This window comes from Chiloscyllium plagiosum, chromosome 2 (assembly GCF_004010195.1).
Source record: "Chiloscyllium plagiosum isolate BGI_BamShark_2017 chromosome 2, ASM401019v2, whole genome shotgun sequence".
NCBI classification, from domain to species: Eukaryota; Metazoa; Chordata; class Chondrichthyes; order Orectolobiformes; family Hemiscylliidae; genus Chiloscyllium; species Chiloscyllium plagiosum.
In genome coordinates this window covers 1,714,144-1,732,406 of record NC_057711.1, presented here as the reverse complement: position 1 = coordinate 1,732,406, position 18,263 = coordinate 1,714,144, and the positions used below count along the sequence as shown (strand labels likewise).

At 48.1% G+C, this 18,263-nt stretch overlaps 1 protein-coding gene across 1 annotated transcript in view; it reads left to right on the top strand.

Moving 5' to 3' along the window:
- Positions 1-861: 861 nt before the first annotated feature.
- The window catches only part of c9 (complement component 9), a gene marked incomplete at its 5' end in the record, with an annotated part of 48,590 nt that continues 31,188 nt past the window's right edge, over positions 862-18,263 (top strand). Inside the window, 6 exon segments of the mRNA XM_043703045.1 lie at positions 862-988; positions 1,793-1,937; positions 6,189-6,330; positions 11,087-11,225; positions 11,815-12,021; positions 15,100-15,340. Of these exon segments, the coding sequence (XP_043558980.1) occupies positions 862-988; positions 1,793-1,937; positions 6,189-6,330; positions 11,087-11,225; positions 11,815-12,021; positions 15,100-15,340 (1,001 nt within the window).

Sequence of the window (18,263 nt, the reverse complement as noted above, 5' to 3'; positions counted from 1 at the left end):
AGCCCTAACCCCGTAGCCTGCTTAATTAATCACTTTCAAATGACATTTTCAGCTCTCTATTGAAACCCCATATGGATTTGCCTCCACCACTTTCCCAGAGAGCACATTCCAAATCCCAACAACTCTGAGTAAGGAAGTTTGCGCTTATCTCACTCTATAGCTCTCTTGCTGACAGCCTTGAAGTTGTGACCCCCTAGTTACTGACATACCAACTGATAGCAGCAGAAAATCCTCCTTTACCCCATCAAAATTGTTGATAATCTTGAACAAATCAATAAGACCAGCTCTTAAATCTTTTCTGCTCTCAGGCGAATAAGCCCAATGTCTCTAATCTTTTCCTGCATCTAAAATCCCTCATTCCTCCTGTCAATCCTGTAAGTCTCCTTTGCATTCTGCCCAGGGCTTTAACATCCCTCAATAAGATGTCCAGAACTGAGCACAGTTCTCCAAATGCGCCTTCCCTTTTAGGATCCCCTCACCGATTCCTCCCACAGATTGGCCAGTTCACCCTCTTTAGTGATATTCATCCCCGTCCTCTTTAAAAAAATGCTCCAGAGGCTTCTTATAAACACCACGGCTGCACTCTCCTCTCATTCCCTGACTCTGTAACCACACTGTGCTGATCTTCCCTGGACCACTGGGTGTTCCCAATCAATCCTCTCTTGGAAGTTAAGCTTGATTATTTCCTCACATCTTTGGTAACTCACTGCTCTGCCGGGGTGACTGGGATCTGCCCCTTCATCTTGTTTCCTCGGTCAGTGTAATGATCGCCCCGGTACAGGTTTCTGGCGTCTCTGATGGCCCAGTAGGGGAGATCCCAACAGACACTTGACGGTCCTTTCCTTTCTTTAAATTATTCAGGGCTACGGTGGACAATGACCCCCCTTGGAGCAGAGCCAAGAGAGCCGTGAATACTCCCGCTGCAATCGCCTGTGAACTCTCAACTTGGGGTCAATGGTCATCCTGTCAGCCATGCCAAGGCCTGAGGGTAAGAAAGAGCCATTGCCTTTACAACCTGACTGCAGCACCAGGGGCCCGGGTTCAATTCCCGCGTCGGCCGACTGTGCGGAGTTTCCACATTCTCCCCATGTCCAAAGATGTGCAGGTTAGGTGAATTGGCCATGCTAAATTGCCCATAGTGTTCAGGGATGTGTAGGTTAGGTGCATTAGTCAGGGGTAAATGTAGAGTAATAGGGTAGGGGAATGGGTCTGGGTGGGTTACTCTTCGGAGGGTCAGTGTGGACTTGTTGGGCTGAAGGGCCTGTTTCCACACTGTGGGGATTCTATACCATTCTATAAATAGATGCTGATACCTACATGAATCTGGACCTCACATTGGATTTGTGTATAAATTCATTCTCAAGCTGTGGGGGTCATTGGCTCATGTTACATTTACTACCTGTCCCTAGTTGCCCCTTGAGAGGGTGGGGGTGAGCTGCCTTCCTGACCCGCTGCAGTCCACATGCTGTAGGGTGACCCACAATGCCCTGAGGGAGGGAATTCCAGGATTCTGACCCAGTGACACTGAAGGAACGGCGAGATATTTCCAAGTCAGGATGGTGAGGGGCTTGGAGGGGAACTTGCAGGGGGTGGTGTTCCCATGTATTCACCGTCACAGTCCTTCCAGATAGAAGTGGCTTATAATGTGATGTGAAATAACCCAAAGCAATTCACTCCTGTGCCTTGATGCTAGTGTTTATAACAACAACTTGCATTTATGCAGCACTTTTAATGTGGAGAATATTCCTGAAGTACTTTCAGACAATCTAAACATTCTCTGTTTCCTGTACAGTATCGATCCAGGAAGATTGTCCGGTTCGGGCAGTTTGGGGGCAGGACGTGTACAGATATATTGTCCACTGAGGAAACCTGTCCACTCACTGGGAACTGTGAAGAGCTACCAGTCAACTGTGGAAACAACTTCCAATGTGAAAACGGTAATTGGCTTTTTTCTCCATGTCTGTGTGGGACAGAGAGAAGGAGGTAGAGAGGGAGGGGAGGGAGAGAGAGTGAGGGAGGGAGGGAGAGAGGGGGGGAGAGAGAGAGAGAGAGAAAGGAGGAGGAGGAAGTGTAAGAGTGATAGCACTGAGAAAAATGGCAAAGGGTTGCTGAGGACCACTAACAAACCTTTCTCGCCTACCCCATTTGGCTGCTTCAGTTGGACACGATAACATGCCTAACAAAAAAAAACTTTGGTAACCAACCTTGGAGCTGATCCTAGGATTGTCCCATCTAAGTCTCTGCTCCACAGTTTTATGGTATCTAGGATTCAGCTTCATAACGGATTGTTTATTAACCCAAGGATCACAGCCATTTTTACCTACAACAGTGAATCATAAATATAGAACATAGAAACGTACTGCACAGAACAGACCCTTTTGACCCACAATGTTGTGCAGAGCCCCACTTTCCTGCCTTTCCCCCATAACCCTCGATCCCCTCCCTGATTAAAACTCTCTCTGTCTCAGCCTTGAATGACCCAGCCCCGACAGCCCTCAGTGGGAAAGACTCCCACAGATTCACTCCCCTCCGAGGGAAGACATTCCTCCTCATCCCTGTCTCCAATGGGTGAGCCCTTATTCTGAGATGATTCCCTCTGGTCCTAGTCTCTCCCTCACAAGGGGGAACACCCTTCCCACATCTCCCCCTGTCACATCCCCTGAGAATCCTGTACGTTTCAGTAAGGTCACCTCTCATCCTTCTAACCCCCAATGAGCACCGGCCCAACCTCCTCAACCTCCCCTCATAGAACACTCCCTCCATCCCCGGGATCAGTCTAGTAAAGGTAAAGGTAACTAATAACCTAATAGTGATTCCCGATCATGGCCCGTAAGCTAATGAGCCTGTTTTATATCTCCTTCCCTTTGTGAATAAGGGCCATTGCATTTATCGGTTTTCAAACCCTCTGAGTCAACTCCAATATCGAAAGATTCTTGGCAAATTGTCCATTATAGCCATGGTCTCTGCAGCTAATTCTTTATATCTGAGGTTGCACATCATCAGCTGAAGGGGAGTTATTGACTTTAACTCCATTAGTGATAATTATTGTATTTAAAGTATTTATTCAACTCCATTGCCATTTCCTGGCTTCCCTGTCAGTATTCACCCAGCCTCATTTCAATAACCTAAATTCATTGCAGCCTCACTCTTCCATTTCATATATTTAAAGAAGCTCTTACTGTCTGCTTTGATGTTACTTGCAAGTTTGCCCTCAAAGTTCATTTTCTTCCTCCATATTACTTTTTGTTTGTTTTTTTTGCTGGTTATTAAAACCCCAATCCTCTGGCTTACCACTTGCAGTTGGAACATTTGTGAATATAGTTTTTTCAATTTGACATATCCATTGGTTGGTTTATCCCCTTCCTAGGATCCTTCTTCCTCACTGGGATGTACTTTAGTTTTGAATCATAAACTTTATTTTTCAAAGGTTTGCCATGGCTCCTTAACCATTTTTTTTCACTAATGGTTTCCCTGTCTATTTCAGCCAGTTGTGCTCTCATTTCTATTTATTTACTCTTATTTACGTTTAGCACAGTTGTTTCTGACAAACGTTTATCACTCTCAAACTGAATACTAAGTTTCACCCTGTTATGGTCAGTGTTTTCTAAGGGAGCTTTTGCTCTTATTAAACCTGCCTCGTTACATATTAAAAATCAGCAGTGTTGCTGTGGAATTGTCAGTGCTCTGATTGGCCATTGGAGATTTAAAGGGGTGTGACCCTAACTAATATTTCTGTTGAGTGTGGGACCCACAAACAGCTGTGATGGTGTCACATCCTGAGTCTTCAGTTTCCTGTCACACTGACGTAAAATCTGGGCTATGAAACAGTCAATTACAGCCTTAATGATCCTCATAAGTACACAAAATAATGAAACACAGCAAAGTTTTTATTAACTGGCCTGTGGGACCAGGAGCATGCTAATGATCAAATATTCCGGACCATCAAGAGGTAGACATAACGGCAGTAAACGCTGACCAAGCAAAGCTTCGAGACATCAACAGCCTCACAGCGTCAACAGTAAGCAATAGAAATGTAACGCAAGGGATATACACATCACTGTTATATTTGACTTACAGCATAAATACTCAGATCTCATGGTATTTGAGGGATTTTTTTTGTTGGTTTGTCAAAAGTGCTGTTGATAAAACAATTTCTACTGTAGTAAGACTGCCTCACTGTTTACAGGAATAATTTCTTACTATAACATAGAAACATAGGGAATAGGAGCAGGAGGACGCCATTTAGCCCCTCGAAGCTGTTCTGCCATTCATTATGATCATGGCTGATCACCCAACTCAGTCTGCTGTTCCTGCTTTCTCCCTCAGAGCCTTCCATCCCTTTCGCCCTGAGAACTGTGTCTAACTCCTTGAGAACATTCAATGTCTCAAACGTTTCCTGTAGCATAGAGTCCCACAGGCTCCCCACTCTCAGGGGGAAGACATTCTCCTCAGCTGGCCTACCCTGTATCCTTCGACTGTGGCCTCTGGTTAGACATTGTGGCACCACGGTCTGTGCAGAAAGGACAACAAAGCTGCTAACAGCTGACCGAGATACAAGAATAATTTGGTGCTTACTTTAGACCGGCACAGACTCTATTGGCTGTTTTCAATGTGGTAGACCTCGATGACGCTTTGACTCTATAACTAAGATACATCAAGTTAAACATCACACAACACCAGGTTATAGTCCAACAGGTTTATCTGGAAGCACTAGCTTTCGGAGCGTCGCTCCTTCATCAGGTGGCTGATGGACTTGTGCTTCCAAATAAACCCGGAGAAAGTGAGGACTGCAGATGCTGGAGATCAGAACCTAGATCAGAGTGGTGCTGGAAAAGCACAGCAGGTCAGGCAGCATCCAAGGAGCAGGAGAATCGATGTTTCGGGTATAAGACCTTCATCAGGAATGGAGGCCTTTCCTGATGAAGGGCTTTGCTTGAAACATCGATTCTCCTGTTCCAGATGAACCTGTTGGTCTATAACCAGGCTTTGTCCACCCCAGTCCAACAACAGCTCCTCCACGTTAAGGCACGCCTGACATCTAGAGGTGGATTCTGAGATTGCAACCAGACTTTTCTCCATAGAGCCATAAACATTCCTGAAGAAGGGCTTATGCCCGAAACGTCGATTCTCCTGCTCCTTGGATGCTGCCTGACCTGCTGCGCTTTTCCAGCAACACATTTTTCAACTCCATAGAGTCATAGACATGTATAGGAAATAGACCCTTTGGTCCAACTCATCCATGCCGACCAAGTATCCTAAGTTAATCTAGTCCCATTTGCCAGCACTTCGCCCACATCCCTCCAAACCCTTCTTATTCATATACCCATCCAGATGCCTTTTTAATGCTATAATTGTGCCAGCCTCCACTACTTCCTCTGGCAGCTCATTCCATACATGCACCACCCTCTGTGTGAAAAAGTTGCTTTTTATATGTTTCCCTTCTCACCATAAACCTATGTCCTCTAGTTCTGGACTCCCCAACTCTATTTACCCTATCCATGCCCCTCTACAACGTCACCCCTCAGCCTCCGACTCCAGGGAAAACAGCCCCAGCCTCTCCCTACAGCTCAAATTTTCCAACCCCGGCAACAATCTTTTCTGAACCCTTTCAAATTTCACAACATCCTTCCTATAGCAGGGATACTAGAATTGAATGCAGTATTCCAAAAGTGGCCTAACCAATGTCTTGTACAGCCACAACATGACCCCCTAACTCTTATACGCTGAAAATGTGTTGCTGGAAAAGTGCAGGTCAGCCAGCAACACATTTTCAGCTCTGATCTCCAGCATCTGCAGTCCTCACTTTCACCCCTAACTCTTATACTCAATACTCTGACCAATAAAGGAAAGCATACCAAACACCTTCTTCACTATCCTATCTACCTGCGACTCCACTTTCAAGGAGCTATGAACCTGCACTCCAAGGTCTCTTTGTTCAGTAACACTCCCTGGAACCTTACCATTAAGTGTATAAGTCCTGCTAAGATTTGCTTTCCCAAAATGCAGCACCTCGCATTTATCTAAATTAAACTCCATCTGCCACTCCTCAGCCCATTGGCCCATCTGGTCAAGATCCTGTTGTACTCTGAGAGAGCCAAACTATAGAGGCTGCTGCATTCTAAATCAGTCTGTACTGTCGGTTTGTCTGAACGTATGGAGCAGTGATTTGTGTGTTGTTCTGTCTGCAGGACGCTGCATCCCAAGGAGGCTGAAGTGTAATGAAGATAACGACTGTGGTGATTTCAGCGATGAGGATGACTGTGAGTCGTTCAGATCCCCCTGTGCCAAAGTCTTGGAGCCTTTGGAAATAGGGCACACTGCAGGATCAGGGTGAGGAACAACACTGTGTCCATACACCAGGGCTGATGACACAGAGAGAGAGAGGCAGGCAAAAACAGCCAGACTACTGCGAGCTACACACACAAAAACGCAGACAGTCCTGACAGAGAGAAACAGAGAGACAGAGAGAGATGGAGAGAGAGAGAGACAGGGAGAGACACAGAAAGAGAGAGAGAAGTCAAACATAGAGTCATGCAGTACAGAGGAGGCCCTTCCACCCATTGAGTCTGTGCTAAACTATCTACACAAAGCCAGACTAGGCACAAAGCCATGGATGCTGTGCTTATTAAAGACTGTGAGGTTTCACACCTCAGCTCCCCACCTAAGCAGTGTGTTCCAGACCCTCACCACCCTCTGGGTGAAAATGTCTTTCCTCAAATCCCTTCTAAATCTCCTGCCTTTCACTTGAAAATGCTGTCCTTTGTTATTAGAAAATAGAACAGAACAGGAACGAGCTCTTTGATCCACCATGTTGTGCTTAACATGATGCCATATTAAACTAATCCCTTCTGCCTGCCCTTGGTCCATATCCCTCCATACTCATGGGCTTATCTAGAAGTCCCTTAAAAGTCCCTATCATATCTGCTTCCACCACCACCTCTAGCAGCACGTTCCAGACTCTTACCGCCCTCTGGGTAAAACTTTGCCCCTCACATCTCCTTTCAATTTTCCCCCTCTCACCTTAAATGTGTGCCTCCTTGTATTAGACATTTAAAATCAGGAGAAAAGATTCTATGCCTCTCATAATTTTATAGACTTCTATCAGGTCTCCCCTCAGCCTCCGCTGCTCCAGGGAAGACAACCCGTGTTATTCTAGCCTCTCCTTACAGCTCCTACCCTCTAATCCAGGCAGCATCCTGGTAAACCTCTTCTACACCCTCTCCAAAGCCTCCACATCCTCCCTGTAATGTGGCGACCAGAATTGAACACAATACTGTAAGTGTGGCCTAACCAAAGTTTTATAAATCTGCAACATGAAATCCTGACTCTTTGTACTCAATTCCCCAATCAATAAAGGCAAGCATGCCATACACCTTCTGTACCGCCCTATCCACCTGTGAGGCCACTTTCAGGGAGCTATGGACTTGGACCTCAAGATCCCTCTGTACATCAATGCTGTTCAGGGTCCTGCCATTAACTGTATACTTTTCCTTTACATTTGATCTCCCAAAGTGCAGCACTTACCTGGATTAAACTCCATCTGTCATTTCTTTGCCCATATGTGCAACTGATCAACATCCCACTGTATCCTCTGATAACCTCTTACACTACCCACCACTCCACTGATCTTCGTATCATCTACAAATTTACTAATCCACCCAACTACACTTTCATCCAAGTCATTTATATATTATTGACACTTTACATTCTCCATGGCCCTCATAACCATAAACACCTCTACCTGGTCCCCCCCTCAGCCTCCTCTGTTCCAAAGGAAACAACCTGAGCTTATCCAGCCTCTCTTCATCGCTAACCTGCTCCATCCCAGGCATCAACCTGGTGAATCTCCTCTGCACCCCCTCCAATGCAATCTGAAGACAAAGAGAGAGAGAGAGAGAGAGAGACAGAGGGACATAAATCATTAGTAAATCTGTGGATGACGCACAGATTGGCGGAACTGTGGACAATGAGGAGGATTGTCAGAGGATACAGCAGCGTATGGATGGGCTGGGCATTGGGCGGAGAAATGGCAGATGGAGTTTAACCGGAAAAATGCGCGGTGATGCATTTTGGAAGGTCTAATGCAGGAGGGAGGTACACAGCAAGTGGCAGAACCTTTGTAGCATTAACATGCAGAGGGATCTGGGCATACAGGTCTACACTTCCCCGAAAGTGGCCACACATGTGGCTAAGTTGGTCAAGAAGGCATGTGGCATACTGGTCTTCATCTGTCAGGGCATTGAGTATAAGACTTGGCAAGTCATGTTGCAGCTGTAGGGAACTTTATTGAGGCCACATGTGGAATATTATATGTGGTCTGGTTGCCCCATGAGCAGAAGGATGTGTAAGCTCTGGAGAAGGTACAGAGACAGTTCACCAGGGTGTTACCTGGTTTGAAGGGTATTAGCTATGAGGAGAGTTTGGACAAACTTTTCGCTTAAATGTTGAAGGCTGAGGGGAGACCTGATCGATGTTTACGAAATTATGAGAGGTATGAATAGAACAGACGTCAGAGACTTTTCCCCAGGGTAGAAATGTCAATTACTTGGGGACATAGTTTTAAGGTAAATGGAGGGGGTTAGAGTTTAAGGGAGATGTGTGAGGCAAGTTTTTTTACACAGAGGGTGGTTAGTGCCTGAGGAGGTGATAGAGGCAGGTACATCTACAATAGCAATCTTTAAGAGACATCTTGACTGATATATGAAAAGGCTGGGAATAGAGGGATATGGACAGGCTTTTAGTTTCAAAAGGCATCACATGTCAGTGCAATCTGGATAGGCTGAAGGGTCTGCTCCTGTGTTGGAATGTATTTTGTCCTTTGAATGAGAGAGAGAGAGAGAGAGAAAGAGAGTCAACAGTATGAGGACCAAGGGAGAGAAATAGTCTGGAGAGAGAGAGAGAGAGAGAAAAAGATGGCAGACAAGAGGCGGACAGACAGGCTGGCGGGCGGACAGGCGGGTGGATGGACAGGCGGACGGGCAGGCAGGTGGACAGGCAGGCAGACGGGCAGGCGGACGGGCAGGCAGACAGGCGGATGGGCAGGCGGATGGACAGACGGACAGGCGGACGGACAGGCAGACGGACAGGCAGGCGGGCGGACGGACAGGCGGGCGGGAGGCGGGCGGGCAGGCGGACAGGCAGGCGGACGGGCAGGCGGACGGACAGGCAGACGGACAGGCTGGCGGGCGGGCAGGCGGACGGGCGGGCAGGCGGACGGACAGGCTAGCGGGCGGACAGGCGGACAGGCGGACGGACGGGCAGGCGGACGGGCGGGCAAGCAGACAGACGGACAGACAGGCAGACGGACGGGCAGGTGGATGGACGGGCGGATGGACAGGTGGGCAGGCGGACGCACAGACAGGTAGATGGCCAGGTAAACGGACAGGCGGACAGACAGGCAGACGGTCGGGCAGGCGGGCGGACAGGCAGGCGGACGGGCAGGCGGACGGACAGGCAGACGGACAGGCTGGCGGGCGGGCAGGCGGACGGGCGGGCAGGCGGACGGACAGGCTAGCGGGCGGACAGGCGGACAGGCGGACGGACGGGCAGGCGGACGGGCGGGCAAGCAGACAGACGGACAGACAGGCAGACGGACGGGCAGGTGGATGGACGGGCGGATGGACAGGTGGGCAGGCGGACGCACAGACAGGTAGATGGCCAGGTAAACGGACAGGCGGACAGACAGGCAGACGGTCGGGCAGGCGGGCGGACAGGCAGGCGGACGGACAGGCGGACGGGCAGAGGGAGAGATGATGGCTGAGTGATGTTGCAATTCAGACACCCAGGAAATTCTCTGGAAACTTGGGCTCAAATGCGACCACAGCAAATGTTGCAATCTGAATTCCTACAGACTCAGTAATTAAAAAGTCTAATGATGACTATTGTCAATTGTCATAAAAACCCATCTGATTCACTAATATCCTTTAGGGATGGGAATCTGCCGTCCTTACCTGGCCTGGCCTATACGTGACTCCAGACCCACAGCGATGTGGGTGACTCTGAGATCGACGACACTCCATTGTAAAAAGTCCTGAGAAAGACCTGAAACTAGACGGATTGACCTGGCATCGACCTTGGCACAGGAAAAGACATCGGCAGATACAGCCCTGTCGACCCTGCAGGGTCCTCCTGGGGGCTGGTGCCAACATTGGGAGAGCTGTCTCACCAAGCACCAGCCTGACACAGTCACACTCACAGAGTCACACCTTACAGACAGTGTCCCAGACCCCACCATCACCGTCCCACAGGCAGGACAGACCCAGCAGAGAGGGGGTGGCACAGTGGGATACAGTCAGGAGGGAGTTACCCTGGGAGGCTTCAACACTGACTCCGGACCCCATGAAGTCTCATAGTTTCAGGTTAAACATGGACAAGGAAACCTCCTGCTGATTACCACAGACCATCCTCCCTCGGCCGACGAATCAGTATCCTCCATATTGATCAACACTTGGGGGAAGCACTGAGAGTGGCAAGGACACAGGATTTCAATGTGCATCTGTCTTGGAAACCAATGGATTAGATGGCAGCTTTGCAGTCCTGTCACATCCAGTGGGGAATGGTAGCGAACAAGACAGTTTGGAAAGAGAGGGTGACACTGAGGGATGTTCTTTCAGAAAGAGATACTGCAACAATCTGAATAGAGAGAGGACTTTGTGCGAAGGGGATGGAGAGTGGAAGGGAGGAAGGACACAGAGAGCGAGAGAGAGAGAGAGAGAGAGGGAAAGGCGGAGTGGATCGGGGGAGGGATGAAAGGACCACTGAGGGAGTGAGGGAGGAGACAGAAGGAGAGGAGAGTCAAGATTAGAGAGTGTTGCTGGAAAAGCACAGCAGGCCAGGCAGCTTCCAAGGTGCAGGAAAATCGACGTTTCGAGCAAAAGCCCTTCATCAGGAATTCCTAACGCTGCTCGGATGCTGCCTGACCTGTTGTGCTTTTCCAGCGCCACTTGACTCTAATCTCCAGCATCTGGAGTACCCACTTCCACCTAGAAGAAGGAGAGGTGAGACAGGAATGGAGGAGAGCCAGCCATTAGCACCTAGGGAGGGGCTGATTGGTGCTGAATGACCAAGTTGGGCCTTGCCTTTTTAGACTGATCATCTTCGGGATGGAGCCGCGGAAAAGCCCGTTCAACAACAAATTCTACAATGGCCTATGTGAAAATGTCTTTGACAGCAACAGGAGGACTCGTTTCCGTATCCCATGGAATATTGGCTTTTTCTCCTTCCAGGTAAGGGTCACCTGTTTCTTTTATTCATTCACAGGATGAGGGTGTCACTGGCCAGGCCAATATTTAGTCCCCATCCCTAATTGCCCAGGGGGCAGTTAACAGTCAACCACATTGTCACATGTAGGCCAGACCAGGTAAGGATGGCAGAGTCCTTTCTTAAAGGGCATTAGTGAACCTGTGGGGAAGGCCGGGTTACAAATGAGGAATGGCTTTATCCTCAGTGGGATTGCGGTGTGTCTATCATGTGAAAGGGATTAATGGCGTCTCCCTGCAGGGTGAAGGGTCCACGTGGACACTGACGGGGGAGGGGGGAGGGTGCCTTTGTGAAGCCGTCTGTCCTTGGGTGACATCGGACTACGGAGTGGGGTTTGAGGGCTTTGTGAAGCAGGGGCCGAGTGTAGGGGAGGAAAATCCCCTCGTATTTTCTCAACATGGATTTGATCTTTACCTGAATTGATCTTTGCTGGGTTTTCAGGGAGACACTGGGGAATGGGACAAGGTGAATAATCTTGTTGTGACACACATCCATGCTATGTCCACTCTGTACTCTAAGATCGTATTCTTGAGTTGTTTGATTCTATTCACTTAGACACAAGCTACACAAGCCTTCACGACTGAGGTATACGAGAGTTCGACTGAAGTTGTCACAAAGATCATGGAAGAGACCACAAGTGGTTTCAACGTTGGACTCTCTCTGACCACCAAGTCTAATAAGGTTGATGCTACTGCTGGCGTTGGCTTCAATCTCAACAAGTCGCGAAATCTTGAAGTTCTACTAAGTCACAATCAGTCCCAGGTAGAGTCCCTGATCAGCCTGCCACTTGGAATGGGGAGACAGAACCAAACTAAGAGAATTGAGAACAGCACAGAGAGAGAGTGAGAGAGAGAGAGATGGTGACCTCCTTAGCTAAGGAAGGAGGGTCTAGTGATGGAGGGTGTGCAACAAAGATTTGGTTCCTGGAGTGGGAGGACTGACATCTGAAGACAGACTGGATCAGTTTGGACCGTATTCATCGGAGTTTACCAGATGGAGGGCATCTCATAGTAAGCTATAAAATTCCAACAGGACTAGACAGGGTGGATGCCGGAAGGATGTTCCTAATGACAAGAGGAGTCCAGAACCAGAGGGTCACAGTCCAAGGATACAGGGTAGGCCATTTTGGACTAAGTTGAGGAGAAATGTCTTCACCCAGAGAGTGGGGAGCCTGTGGAATTCTCTGTCCCAGAAAGCAGTTGATGGCAAAATATGGAATGGTCTCAAGAAGGAGATGGATGGAATTCTTAATGATAAAGGGATGAAAGAAAATGGGGAGAAAGCAAGAACATAGGATGGTCAGCCATGATCATTTTGAATGACAGAGCGGACTCAAAGGGCTGAATGGCCTGTTCTCGCTGGAAGCAAAGGATTTGGAGCATAGGAGAGACGGGGGGGGGGGGGTGGAAACCGAATGGAGGGTAGAGACAGGGCAAAAAAAAAGGTAAAGTAGGGGAATAGAACATGGGCAGCACACTGGTTAAGGGTGGCATGATGGCTCAGTGGTAGCACTGCTCCACTGACTCCCTGCCTCACAGCGCCAGGGACCCAGGTTTGATTCCACCCTTGGGCGGCTGACCGTTTAGAGTTTGGGCATTCTCCCCGTGTCTTAACAGGTTTCCTCCAGTTTACACCCCCAGTCTAAATATGCGCAGGTTAGGTGAATTGGCCATGCTCAATTGCCCATAGTGTTCAGGGATGTGCGGGTTAGCTGTGGGAAATGCAGGGTTACAGGGATAGTTGGGGATTGGTGGGATGCTGTTCGGGGGGTCAGTGTTGAGCTGATGTGCTGAAATGTCTGCTTCCACACTGCAGGGATTCAATGAACAAACAGGGGGAGGAGAGAGGAAGTAAGCACGGGGATTAGATGGAGCGAACATGGCATAAGGAGAGAGCACAGAGAAAGCAAAAGTGCATGGGAGAGAGAGGATAGGAGAGATAGAGAGAGGGATAGCCAGAATAGTAGGAGGAAGGGCACAAGAGAAAGAGCATTTGGCACAGGAGAAAGAGAGAGAGAGCGAGAGCAAGGTGTGGGTGCAGACAACGAATAGAGAGAGACAGAGAGCGTATGGGAGAGGGATTGGGAGTATTACATGCAGGAAGAGGGTGGTAGCACAGACAGACACACTGTTGTGGACATGTGGATGGTGGGAATCGTTGTACTGGCTGGAGAGGGTGGATGAGAGGGAGAGAGAGACAGACAGACAGACAGATGAGGAGAGACAAAGTCCGTTGAAATGAGAGAAAATGGGTGGAGAAAAAACAATTGGTGGCGTTAGAAACAGAGGTGGGGAGAGTCAGGGAGTGTGAAACAGGAGAGAGTGGGAGAGTGTGAGGGGAAACGGCTGCTCCAGACAGACTGACAACACACTGATCAATCAGAGGAGGAACTAACAGAGGAGACGAGAGTGAGGGAGCCCACAGAGAGAGGGCCTAGCAATGCAGCCGTAGAAGGGGTAGGTAGAGTCTGGGGACCGTGGAGGGAGAGGGGTGGATGGGAATAGATGAACGATTAACATTATGACAATCACTGAATCACAGAGCTGTTATAATGCAGACAAAGGCCATTTGGCCCCTTGATGTCTGTCCAGGTTCTATCCCCTAATGCCAATTTCCTGGCTTTTTTTCCACATCCCTGTACACTATTTATATCCAAAAAAAATCCAGTTTTCCCTTGGCTGCCTCAGTTGAACCTGTCCCCACCACATTTTCATTCCACACCCTAACTACGCACTGAGTGATAAAGGTTTTCCCCTGGTTTTGTTTGCACATCGCTTTGAATCAACGCGCCTCTCATTCTCGATCCTTTTATGAGCTGGAACAGTGTCTTGTGATCTATTCTGTCCAGCCTCCACTCATGACGTTGACACCTCTGTCGGATCCCCTCTCAGCCTCATCTCTCCAAGGAGAACAGCCCCAACGTCTTCAATCTACCCTCATCGCTGATGTTTCTCACTGCTGGAACCATTCCTGTCGGTCTCACCTGCACTTGTGTTCACATCCCTGTGTTAAGAGGGGGTGGTGAGCTGGCCTCGTTCTGCTGCTGAAAGGTAGTTACAGAATCTGCTCAGTCAGGGAAAATATTAACTTTGTTTCCAGAACCTCTCCCTGTGCCTTCATCTTAACACCAGGCTGCATAAACTTTGTGAGGTTACCCTGTGAGTAAGGTCACTCATTAGAAACATAAAGAGTTGATTGGTGCGAATTTAAGGACGAGACAGTGAGGAGTTCAGGGTGGAAGAGTATGTTGCTGGAAAAGCACAGCCGGTCAGGCAGCATCCGAGGAGCAGGAGAATCGACGTTTCGAGCACAAGTCTGATGAAGAGCTTATGCCCAAAATGTCGACTCTCCTGCTCCTCGGATGCTGCCTGACCGGCTGTGCTTTTCCAGCATCACAGTTTTTTGGCACTGGGTGGCAATTTAAGCCGAGGGTGACCACACCTCAGTTGAATCTTTATGACAATCCCAGCCAATGTAGGAATTGAACCCACGTTGTAGGCATCACTGTGTAATGGAAGCCAGTCATTCAGCTAACTGAGCTTACCAACCTGTCCACATCACAGAGCAAGAAATAACCTCTCATCCTACCCCCTTTGAGTGGGGATTGGGTGCGTGTGAGTTGGGGAAGCATAGCTGACTGGTCTGGAGGAGCAGAGGTGAGTATGTAGTTTGGATGAGGCAGGCAATGGGGTGGGAAGTCTGTGTGAGGGTCAGGGCATAGACTGGGAAACTGCGGGGAGTTCAATGTAGACTGACCCCAGGCTCCTTATTTCTTGTGATAAGATGTAATTTTCATTCAGAAATAGATAACTCATTCTTACAAATGTATCCAAAATCTAGACGAATGAATACTTCCGGGTAAAGGGTCAAATACAGCTGGCAAAATTCCACATGCGAAACAAACGCTATATGCTCGATGACGATTTTATCATTGACCTGAAGAATCTGCCAAGGGAATATGACAAAGGGGTGTATTTTAAATTCCTGGAAAGCTACGGTACACATTACAGCTCCGCTGGAACACTAGGTGGCGATTATCAAATGGTTTACGTGTTGGACAAATCGGAAATGATGAAGGATCGTAAGTCAAGTTGTTTCACAGTCTAAACTTCATGATGTAATTTCCTCCTCTTCACCCAATTCAAACAAAAGCAAAATACTGCAGATGCTGGATTCTTTTTTTTTATTTTCCCCCCACACTACCGCCTAACTGCGGTAGTGCTTATTTTTTTCCCCAGCACCCATGGTGTGTGTGTGTGCAGGTGTGAGACACAGTGAAAGACACAAAGTGCACGAATCTTTATTCAAATTCCACCACCAGGAAGATAGGAAAACACCCGGGTGGCCAGTGACAAACACTGCCCTTCACATCAAAGGGCAGTGCTGTGTGATCAAAACAGTGAAGGGGAGGGTAGGGACTAAATCAAAATAGAATTGGAGGGAGAAATGATGCACTCCACTCCCTGCGGCGCCCACCTCTCCTGCTGGATTCTTTTTTTTTCTTTTCTTTTCTTCTTTCTTTTCTTTTTTTTTCCCTTTTTTTCCCTTTCTATTTTCTTCTTTTTCTTTTAACCCCACACTACCGCCTAAGTGCGGTAGTGCTTATTTTTTCCCCAGCACCCATGGTGTGTGTGTGCAGGTGTGAGACACAGTGAAAGACACAAGATGCATGAATCTTTATTCAATTTCCACCACCAGGAAGATAGGAAAACACCCGGGTGGCCAGTGACAAACACTGCCCTTCACATCAAAGGGCAATGCTGTGTGATCAAAACAGTGAGGGGGAGGGTAGGGACTAAATCAAAATAGAATTGGAGGGAGAAATAATGCACTCCACTCCCTGCGGCACCCACCTCTCCTGCTGGATTCTTTATTTGTTCAGGGCCTCATTAGCTGTGCCAGCATTTAGTACCCATCCCTAATTACCCAGGGGGGAATGAGGAGGGAGAAATAATGCACTCCACTCCCTGCGGCGCCCACCTCTCCTGCTGGATTCTTTATTTGTTCAGGGCCTCATTAGCTGGGCCAGCATTTAGTACCCATCCCTAATTACCCAGGGGGGAATGAGGAGTCACCCTCATTGCTGTGGATCTGGAGTCAAACGTAGATAAGGATGGTAGATTGGCTTCCCTTAGGGCAGTAAATGAACCAGATGGGGTTTTCCCCAATTATAGATCCGAGTCGTCATTCTGGACTCTTGATTCCAGATTATTATATTGAATTCAAATTCCACCATTTGCCAAGGCAGGATTCAAACCCAGGTCCCCAGAACATTAGCTGGGTCTCTCAAACGTAGATAAGGATGGTAGATTGGCTTCCCTTAGGGCAGTAAATGAACCAGATGGGTTTTCCCCAATTATAGATCCGAGTCGTCATTCTGGACTCTTAATTCCAGATTTTTATATTGAATTCAAATTCCACCATTTGCCAAGGCAGGATTCAAACCCAGGTTCCCAGAACATTAGCTGGGTCTCTGGATTAACAGTCCAGTGGTAATGCCACTAGGTCATCACCTCCCCTTGAAATCAGCAGCTAAAACTGAAATTGCTGGAGAAACTCAGCAGGTCTGGCAGCATCTGTGGAGAGAAATTAAGTGTTAACATCCCGAGTCTGATATGACCTGTCAGAATACTAAAGGAGGGTCACTGGGCTCGAAGCATTGACTCTATGTCTCTCTCCACAGATGCTGCCAGACCTGCTGAGTTTCTCCAGCAATTTCAGTTTTTGTTTTAGATCTCCAGCATCTGTGGGTTTATTTTTAGATTTTATCTTAGCTCTCCTTTCAAACTCAGATGACACTTTGTTTGGTTCAGGTTTTAATTTTACTGAAAAGGCACATGTTGTTGAAACTTTCTGTCTTCAGAACAATTCACGAGAATATCAATTGAAAGGGAAAATCTGCATTTACACGTGTTCCATTTGCCTTGCCTATTACCCATTGAACTTTCTGTGATTCAAGGTCAAGTGTTCCCAAATCCCACTATGGTGTAGCTTTCTTTTTTTTTTAAACATTCATTTACTCATGGGATGTGGGGGGGTCACTGACTGGCCAGCATTTATTTCCCGTCCCTAGTTGCCCCCTTGAGAAGGTGGGGGTGAGCTGCCCGCTGCAGTCCATGTGCTGTAGGGTGACCCACAATGCCCTGAGGGAGGGAATTCCAGGATTCTGACCCCGGGACACTGAAGGAACGGCGATATATTTCCAAGTCAGGATGGGGAGTAACTTGGAGCTGAACTTGAAGGGGGGTGGTGTTCCCAGGTAGCTGTTGCCCCTGTCCTTCTAGATGGAAGTTCACTTAAATTGTCTATGTCCCATTGTGCTTTCCTCACCAGTTACCTTCCTAACTATCTTTGAGTCATCCCCAAACTTGGCTGCAGTCCATTCACTTCCCTCCTTGAAGTCATTAGTATCTATTGTAAGTATTTGCAGCCCCAGCACTGATCCACTAGTTACAGGTTACTGTCCTGCCAATACCCACCCACACCCCCTTCTCACAACTCTCCATTAGTCTTCTATCAATTAACCAATCCTCCAGCCATGCGAAAGTACTCCTCCCAACACCATGGGCTATTACCTTACTGCATAGCCCAATGTGTGGTATCTTATCAAATACCTTCCTTCCCTGAGCACTGCCAGGTTGGCACCAGAGAGTGGACACACACAGTACATGGTGAATTCATAGCACCAGGTGGGATATTAAGGAATAGGGTCAGCAAGCAGGGCAGGGAGGAAGAATCTGGGGGAATGAAAGAATCTGAGAGTTTTTCAAGCTTACCTTTCTCAGCAGCTGATCGGAAGACAGGAGATTGTTTGGCCAAAATAGCAATTAACACAAGGTTTCAAATTGAGCAGGGACCAAGCATGGAATGGTAGAGAGAGAGAGGCAGAGTCTGAGTGAGGTGATAATGGAGTGAGGGGTTTGGAGTGTGAATGGGGAGGGGTTTGGAGAGGTGGTGATGGAGGGAGGGGGTTGGGGTGTGAACGAGGTGGTGATGGAGGGAGG